General features: G+C 42.3%; 1 protein-coding gene across 3 annotated transcripts in view; it reads left to right on the forward strand.

Annotated features, from left to right (window-relative positions):
* Window positions 1-1,189: 1,189 nt before the first annotated feature.
* Window positions 1,190-9,785, forward strand: part of TUSC3 (tumor suppressor candidate 3) — a 213,558-nt gene continuing 204,962 nt past the window's right edge. For all 3 annotated transcript variants that reach the window (XM_010838842.1, XM_010838841.1, XM_010838843.1), the window contains exon 1: window positions 1,190-1,536. In XM_010838842.1, coding sequence (XP_010837144.1) covers window positions 1,399-1,536 — 138 coding nt within the window. In that variant the 5' untranslated portion in view covers window positions 1,190-1,398. The remainder of the gene's footprint in view (window positions 1,537-9,785) is intronic.

The following is a 9,785-nucleotide window of genomic DNA, read 5'->3' on the forward strand; positions in this document are numbered from 1 at the left end:
TCCATTGAGTCAGTGATGCCATCCAGCCATCTCATCCTCTGTCGTCCCCTTCTCCTCCTGCCCCCAATCCCTCCCAGCATCAGAGTCTTTTCCAGTGAGTCAGCTCTTCTCATGAGGTGGCCAAAGTTACTGTATCAGAAATTATTTCTCTATTTTACTGTTGATGGATATTTGGTCTCTTTGCAGCTTGGGCCTTTTTTGAATAAAGCAGCTATCCAAATTTTTACACGTCACTCAGCGAATATATGCTTATGTGGAACTCTGGGATCTTGGTTAGGTGTATTTAGCTTTAGCAGATACTGCCAAACAGTTCTTCAAGGTGGTTGAATCCATTTGCTCTCCCACAGGCAGTATAATCTGATAGAATTTTAACCTGATATACCTTTTTTATGCTTGGAAGTCTTTTATTGATTTTTTTTTATGGTGGAAAGTCATTCTTCTCTGCAAAAAGAGTTGTATAAATCGAAATTTGATTTAAAGAAACTTCTGTGACCATAAGGCTATATTAAACTTTATGTTTTGTACTGTTATCGTTGGTTATTATTAGTAGTACCCAATTTATCAAAATAACATGTATGATGAATTTGGGAAAACTAATAAACACGAAAAGCAAAACTGTATCGAGAAAACATTCCTCGTAAAGATAAAGCATTTAAAAATTAGTTTATGTACCTGTGGATAAATAATCATTGCTAGAAGGAGATAATATGCAGCATCACTTATTCTTACTTTAAATTTTTGTTCATGTTACATGCTAAGAAACTATGTTCACAACAAGTAGGAAAAGATACTGTTATAGAATACTCTGATCACAATATCATTCAATTCTCTGAACTATTTTTGAGTAAAAACGTCCCAAGAAGATCAGAGGGTTGCCATGAGCTAGAAGGACCAGATCCTTACTAATTCCTCAGAGATCTTCTCCATCACCGAAGAAGGCAATTTTATTATGTATGTCTCTGGTTCCAGGTAGAGCGTTGGATAAACAAGATCCTTCAATATCCCTGGGAGCAGGTGCTGGTTTCAGCGGCAGGTCAACCTAGGGTTCCGATCGGCGAGCCGGCAAAGAGGACCACGCCCTCCGCCGCCGCGCGGGTCTCCGACAGATCGCGGGCTGCGTGCGCCGCGCAGCGCGGCTCGCCGAGGCCCCCGCTCCCTGGCCACGCCCACTTCCTGCCCCATCCCGGGTCTTTCCAGGTCTCCTCTCCCGGTGAACCGGATGCGCCGTCAGTTTTCTCCTCAGCGTCCTCCTTTGGTTCCTCGCTCCCCGGCGAGGCCGTAGGCATCCACGGGGGCACGGGCAGGGGGCTCCCGGAGGCTGGCCTGGCAGGTATAGGGCGCCGGTAGGAGCTGGGCGCGCACGGTTACCGCGCGTGGAGGAGACACTGCCCTGCGGCGATGGGTGCCAGGGGCGCTCCTTCACGCCGGAGGCAGGCGGGGCGGCGGCCGCGGTATCTCCCCACCGGGAGCTTCCCCTTCCTCCTCCTCCTGCTGCTCCTGTGCATCCAGCTCGGCGGAGGACAGAAGAAAAAGGAGGTAGGACGAATCCCGTGGGCATTCCTGGGAGGGCCGGGGCGGGTCCGAGCGGGCGAGCCGCGTTGCTAGGCAGATGGGCCGCCGGGCGTGGGCGATGGCTGTTTTTGGGGGTGCTGGCGGAGTCGGCGGGCAGGCCTTTGCGCATGTCCTTTGAGCCCCACAGTTTCAAAAGTGGGGTTGCCATGTCCTTCCTCAGAAAACAACGCCAAGCCCCTCGCTCTTAGGTCACGGCGCGCTTTTGACCCTTAGTTGAAGGCTAAGCTTCGGGGCCCCTGAGTCAGTAAAAAGGGGTGTGTTGGATGTGAAAATACCGTTTAGGAATATTTGAAGCTGCATCGGTTTGTTCCTTGTGTTCATTATCCCGCGCCCTTCGTTATCCATTTAGGAGGCAACAGAGCATATTGAGACTGTTTAAAGTTATTCTGTGTTTTATTAAACCTTTGTAAAGCTGTATATTTTTCCTTAGGTTAAATTAACGGTATAATTGTGCCAGTAACCTCACATTATTTAGGTTGCACACATTTGTTTGTGAAATTCAGATCACCTGACCTCAGTCCTAGCCCTGTAATAACTGATGAGGGGCTTCTCTGGTGGCTCAGTGGTAAAGAATTCGCCTGTCAGTGCAGGAGCCAGAGGAGGCTCGGTTCGATCCCTGGGTCGGGAAGATTCTCTGGAGGAGGAAATGGCATTTCACTCCAGAATCTTGCTTGGGAAATCCCATGGACCGAGGAGCCTGGTGGGCTTCAGTCGTGGGGTGGCGACAAGAACACAGCACACACGCACAACTTTGACGAGGGCGAGGATTGAAGTAACTGTATTTAAAGTAACTGTCGAGTTATTTGTGAATTTCAGTTGTCCTTGGATAACTTTTACCTTGGATGCTCGATCTATAAGGATTAGAAAAAAAAAATTATTCGGAAATGTGAGTAAGGTTTCTAATTGTACGTCATTTTGGTGAGAGCGTCTCCTCATATTAATGAGGTTTTTTTCAAAATGGTTTTTCCCGGTGAAGTTTTATTTACATACACCTGGGTCTAATTGAAGTTTCAAATGTTACCGCAGCTTTCTTGATAACTGGGTTGAGAGCGTGAAAAAAAATCCTCACACACAAAATAATTCTGGTACTCTTTGCTTGAAACAACTTTGGATTAAAATATTTTCTTCCCTTTAACTTTTTAAATTTTAACATGAAAATAGGCCTTAGCGAAATTCTTGGTGGAGTTCTGGATTTTTGGTGAAGAACCACTGTTAACTTAAGACTGTATTTACAAATATAACGATTTTTTCCCCCTACCGCTTGCTATTTATATACATTCTTAGAGTTTTAGATTTCATAGTTTTTCTTGAGAAAAGGAGGAGATTTGAAAAGTAGTTTTTGTGTGGATTACCAAAGCAGAGGGCAATTAAAACGATGAGGAACTCCAGGAAAATTCTAATGATTTGTCTCCTAGAAAGATTTCTGTGAGTACGGTTACTTTCAGTTGAAAGAAAAAAAAAAGCCCCCAAAGAGGTCTGTAAAGTGCACATCTTCAAAGCATCTTAGCATCTCTAAATATGACTACTTTAACATGTGACAACATGCATTAATTTAGTATAAGTGGCTTCCCTGGTGGCTCAGTTGGTAAAGAGTCTGCCTGCAATGTGGGAGACCTGGGTTCGATCCTTGGGTTGGGAAGATGCCCTGGAGAAGGAAACGGCAACCCACTCCGGTATTCTTTCGGGAATTCTATGGACAGAGGAGCCTGGTGGCCACAGTCCATGGGGTCACAAAGAGTCGGACATGACTGAGTGACTAACTCTAACTTTCATAAATTACGAAAATCTGTTTCCATTAAATTCTTTTTATAAAAGGTATTTTAAAAATGCAATATTTTGGAGAAACTTGTTAAGGATTAAAAAAAGATGTCTTCCAAAACTTTTCTTTCTCTTAAATAGGAGAGTCTAATACTGCTACATGGTGATATTGTAGAATATACATATTTAAGGAAAAGAGCAAAATAACAAATAGCTGAAATTTTAACGCTTTACCAAATGAGCATGCATATTTCTGAAATGTAGTCTAGTTCTCTTTCTGATGCTCAGTTACAAAACTATGGTCCTAAACAGACATTTCTCCAAAGAAGACATACAGATGGCTAACAAATACATGAAAAGATACTTAATATTGCTCATTCAGATCAGATCAGATCAGATCAGTCGCTCAGTCGTGTCCGACTCCCTGCGACCCCATGAATCGCAGCACGCCAGGCCTCCCTGTCCATCACCAACTTCCGGAGTTCACTGAGACTCACATCCATGGAGTCAGTGATGCCATCCAGCCATCTCATCCTCTGTCGTCCCCTTCTCCTCCTGCCCCCAATCCCTCCCAGCATCAGAGTCTTTTCCAGTGAGTCAGCTCTTCTCATGAGGTGGCCAAAGTACTGGAGTTTCAGCTTTAGCATCATTGCTTCCAAAGAAATCCCAGGGCTGATCTCCTTCAGAATGGACTGGTTGGATCTCCTTGCAGTCCAAGGGACTCTCAAGAGTCTTCTCCAACACCACAGTTCCAAAGCATCAATTCTTCGGCGCTCAACCTTCTTCACAGTCCAACTGTCACATCCATACATGACCACTGGAAAAACCATAGCCTTGACTAGACGAACCTTTATTGGCAAAGTAATGTCTCTGCTTTTGAATATGCTATCTAGGTTGGTCATAACTTTCCTTCCAAGGAGTAAGCGTCTTTTAATTTCATGGCTGCAGTCACCATCTGTAGTGATTTTGGAGCCCAGAAAAATAAAGTCTGACACTGTTTCCAGTGTTTTCCCATCTATTTCCCATGAAGTGATGGGACCAGATGCCATGATCTTCGTTTTCTGAATGTTGAGCTTTAAGCCAACTTTTTCACTCTCCACTTTCACTTTCATCAAGAGGCTTTTTAGTTCCTCTTCACTTTCTGCCATAAGGGTGGTGTCATCTGCATATCTGAGGTTATTGATATTTCTCCCAGCAATCTTGATTCCAGCTTGTGTTTCTTCCAGCCCAGCGTTTCTCATGATGTACTCTGCATATAAGTTAAATAAACAGGGTGACAATATACAGCCTTGACGAACTGCTTTTCCTATTTGGAACCAGTCTGTTGTTCCATGTCCAGTTCTAACTGTTGCTTCATGATCTGCATACAGATTTCTCAAGAGGCAGATCAGGTGTTCTGGTATTCCCATCTCTTTCAGAATTGTCCACAGTTTATTGTGATGCACACAGTCAAAGGCTTTGGCATAGTCAATAAAGCAGAAATAGATGTTTTTCTGGAACTCTCTTGCTTTTTTGATGATCCAGTGGATGTTGGCAAATTGGTCTCTGGTTCCTCTGCCTTTTCTAAAACCAGCTTGAACATCTGGAAGTTCACGGTTCACATATTGCTGAAGCCTGGCTTGGAGAATTTTGAGCATTACTTTACTAGCGTGTGAGATGAGTGCAATTGAAATGCAAATCAAAACTACAAGGAAGTATCACCTCACACCGGTCAGAATGTCCACCATCAAAGTCTACAAACAATGAATGCTGGTGAGGGTGTGGAGAAAAGGGCACCCTTTTGCACTGTTGGTGGGAATGTAAATTGATACAGCCACTAGAGAAGACAGTATGGAGATTTCTTAAAAAACTAGGAGTAAAACCACCGTATGACCAACCAGTCCCACTCCTAGGCATGCATATACCCTGAGGAAACTGAAATTGAAAAAGACACATGTACCCCAATGTTCATTGCAGCACTATTTTCAAAGCTACAACATGGAAGCAACCTAGATGTCCATTGACAGATGAATGGATTAAGAAGTTGTGGTACATAGACACAGTGGAGTATTACTTAGCCATAAAAAGGAACAACTTTGAGTCATTTCTAGTGAGGTGGATTAACCTAGAGCCTGTTATACAGAGTGAAGTAAGTCAGAAAGAGAAAGATAAATATCATATACTAATGCATATATATGGAGTCTAGAAAAATGGTACCGAATAATTTATTTTCAGGGAAGCAGTGGAGAAACAGACATAGAGAATAGACTTATGGACATGGGGAGAAGGGAGGAGAGGGTGAGATGTATGGAAAGAGTAACATGGAAACTTAAAATTACCATATATAAAATAGATAGCCAATGGGAGTTTGCTGTATGTCTCAGGGAACTCAAACAGGGGCTCTATTTCAACCTAGAGGGGTGGGATGGAGGGAGATAGGAGGGAGGTTCAAGAGGGAAGGAACATATATATACCTATGGCTGATTCATGTTGAGGTTTGACAGAAAACAAAATTCTGTAAAGCAATTATCCTATAATTAAAAAAAAAAAATCCAAACGCTGGTCTCTTCAAATGCTGAGAGAAAAACATTCTTTATTGGCATTACTGGAAAGTGATTAGTCTCAAAGAGTTTTATTTTTCTAGGACTATTACAGTGTTGTTTTGACCAGAAGTGGTTGATTGGTTGGTTTTTTGCTGAGATTAGAACCTGATGTGCAGTATGAGATTTGACACCATTGAACCAGAAAAATATAACAGTTGGAACTTAATTTACTACAATAAATACTACTAACATAAGTGCCAGAATATCTGACTTGGCATGGATGGTGTTTACTTTTGTGCTGGGGAATCCAAATGGAAACCTACAGTTGAACCTAGAATCAGAAACTGGACACTGGGTGCTTTTAAGGAAGTCACATTTATGACAGTAATAGTACCATTATAGGTGTTTTAATAGAATTGATGGTGTGGTTACAATTCATATCCTGTCTAATTATTTGATTTTAAATCACTTAACTTCCTGAATTTTAGTTATGTTTCTTAAAAATACATAATACCTACATTTCAGGGTTGTTGGAATTAAATAAGACTAGATTTAAAGTGTTTAGTACAATGCACATAACAAATGATCAGTAATTTGGGTGCTGTAATTATGTGTCCTGATTTAAATGAAAGAGGAAAGACATAATGAAATCCTAAAATATGTAACATTTTTTTTGCTAAGTTAACTGACTTTGTAATAACTAAATTATGGTTTATGGAATAAATTGTCTGTTACTTATTTTATTTTGAAACACTGGGAATTCCAAACTCTTACATTGTTTGAGAACTTCCCAAAAGGAGGTTTTTGTATCATGGAACAGTTGGTGATATTCATGGCTATGTGTGTGTCTGTGTATATTTGTATATACCTATTTGTTCAAGAAGACATTTCACTCACTATAGTTAGCTTTCCTATATTCTCTATTTAAGAATATAGTCAAGAGAAATAAGTGAATAGGGAAAGAAAATCAACTAGAGATTTTTATAGTCCACTTCCTTAGTTACGTTGAATACAGTCTTGTTAATTGATTTTTAAATCCTCATGTTAAGTGGTATGGGTTTGTGGGAGACTTTAGTTACTTAATAGTATATCACTAGCATTTCTGGTGTCTCATGGGTTTCCATGATTTTGACAGTTTCTCTGTTTCTTACATTGTTTAATTAGCTTCATTTAGAAGTGTTTCAATCTGTAATGACTTCTTCTAATAGTATAAAAAGAGCTCAAATTCTGTAATGATTTCCAGTGGACTTGTGACTTTGCCACCATCAAAAGTAGCTGCCGTCAGCTCTCCACATCAGTGGATCCTGTATCTGCAGACACAAAGGGCCAGCTGTCCCCCCACCATTTGGTAGGATAAAGAGCTTGAGTAGTTTCAGATTTTGGTACTGATTTGGTACAGATCCAGATACTGGATCCTGGAACTACTTTTCATCAGATCAGTTCAATTCAGTCACTCAGTCGTTTCTCTTCGTGACCCCTTGGACTGCCACACGCCAGGCTTCCCTGTCCATCACCAACTCCCAGAGTTTGCTCAAACTCATGTCCATCGAGTCTGATGTCATCCAACCATCTCATGCTCTGTCCTTCCCTTCTCCTGCCCTTAATCTTTCCCAGCATCAGGGTCTTTCCATCAGATACTGAAGGACAACTATAATATATATTATACTTTCTGCAAAGAAAGTGATTAGCTAACAGGCTAGAACATGTAGGTAACAATGAACATGCAATATGAAACATTAAGTGACTCATTTTTTTAAGAGAAGTAACACTATTAGTTGCCTCTGAGATAACTTCTGTAAGCACATTTAACACTAAGATGTATGTATCCAGTATCCAGTTACTTTTTAGTGGTACAGCCCTGAAATACTTTACTGTCTTAGCAAATGGTAAGGAAAGGATGAAACTAAGCAGTGGATTTCGATTTTACTTTTAACCAGAGAACTTAGGTGGAAGAAATAGCATGTAAACATATGAGCACAACTTTAAGAAATGCATAGTAATTATACATTGATATGTATCCACATGTACAACAGTCATGGTGATGTCAGATTGTTGTGTCATGTAGATTAGATTTTGTGTACGGTAACTCCTTGAAGAGTAATTGGAAATGACAGGTCTTAGTATGGCCAAAACTGCTTGTCAGTAACTGTGAATGTTTCGCCTGCTGCAGTCTCATGGGTAATGGCAGAAGGCATAGGACTCCTGGGTCACAGCTGGACAGTTTATTACAGCAGTAGAATTGCCAGAATATCAGCGTTTGTGCCCGTGACCCAGGCCAGCTGACACCAGGAATGTAAATTTTGGAGCAGAAGAGAACCTTGAGCTTGTGGACCCAGATCTTTCATAATGGGCAGTAAACTTATCTGGCTTCAGCTCTAGAGGAAGACAGCATCTTCATTAAAGTAGAAAGTGAACGGACCTGCTGTGTGTTCTGGAAGGGACCCCGTGTCACACAGTTGTGTGCTGTACAGACATCCTTGAAAAGATGCTGTAGAACAGTCAGTCAGTGCCTGTGCTTGCAAGTTATGTAGAAACCTGTGACTGTCTGCTGACGTAAAGGACTGTACCTTTGCCAGAATGAGCACTTCAGCATAGTTTCCTGTGCATAGACACAGCACCTGCACGCTCAGCCCCTTGTAGGTGTTCTCTTCACATGGAGGACGCGGAGACGAACGGACAGCAGCATGAAACTTGACCCACGGATTCATCAGTTGTTTGTTAACTTTTTTTTTTTTTGGCCATATTTACTTGTGCACGTGGTCTTTTGCCTTAAATAGTGAGTTTGGATATAAGAGTCATCAGTATGGCTGTGACTACCTTAAGCAGCCTCCAGGTTTTATTGGTGTATTAGACCATGTGAAGAGCCCACTCAATTGGAAAAGACCCCGATGCTGGGTAAGGTTGAAGGCAGGAGAAGGGAGTGACAGAGGATGAGATGGTTGGATGACATCACCCACTCAGTGGACATGGATTTGAGCAAAATCTGGGAGATGGTGAAGGACAGGGAAGCCTGACATGCTGCAGTCCATGGGGTTGCAAAGAGTCAGACATGACTGAGCGACTGAACAACAACATGATCCAATCCACCAGAAAATTTACCTTGGGCTTAGTGTCAGAGTAACGTTTCTCCTGCTAGAGGACAGGTAGATCATGAAGAGTTATGTATTTGTCATCTAACACTGTGTGTCTGTGTGTGTATGTGTGTGTGTGTGTGTGTGTGTGTATATGTGCACGCATGTACATATGTGGACCAAATAGGTAGTATTTATGTGCATCTGGTCCCATCACTTCATGGGAAATAGATGGGGAAACAGTGGAAACAGTGTCAGACTTTATCCTTTGGGGCTCCAAAATCACTGCAGATGGTGACTGTAGCCATGAAATTAAAAGACGCTTAACTCCTTGGAAGGAAAGTCATGACCAACCTAGATAGCATATTGAAAAGCAGAGACATTACTTTGCCAACAAAGGTTCGTCTAGTCAAGGCTATGGTTTTTCCTGTGGTCGTGTATGGATGTGAGAGTTGGACTGTAAAGAAGACTGAGCGCCAAAGAATTGATGCCTTTGAACTGTGGTGTTGGAGAAGACTCTTGAGAGTCCCTTGGACTGCAAGGAGATCCAACTAGTCCATTCTGAAGGAGATCAGCCCTGGGATTTCTTTGGAAGCAATGATGCTAAAGCTGAAACTCCAGTACTTTGGCCACCTCATGCGAAGAGTTGACTCATTGGAAAAGACTCTGATGCTGGGAGGGATTGGGGGCAGGAGGAGAAGGGGACGACAGAGGATGAGATGGCTGGATGGCATCACCGACTCGATGGATGTGAGTCTGAGTGAACTCAGGGAGTTGGTGATGGACAGGGAGGCCTGGCATGCTGCGATTCATGGGGTCGCAAAGAGTCGGACACGACTGAGCGACTGAACTGAACTGATGT

This window comes from Bison bison, unplaced genomic scaffold (assembly GCF_000754665.1).
Source record: "Bison bison bison isolate TAMUID 2011002044 unplaced genomic scaffold, Bison_UMD1.0 scf7180017864105, whole genome shotgun sequence".
Classification (NCBI taxonomy): Eukaryota; Metazoa; Chordata; class Mammalia; order Artiodactyla; family Bovidae; genus Bison; species Bison bison.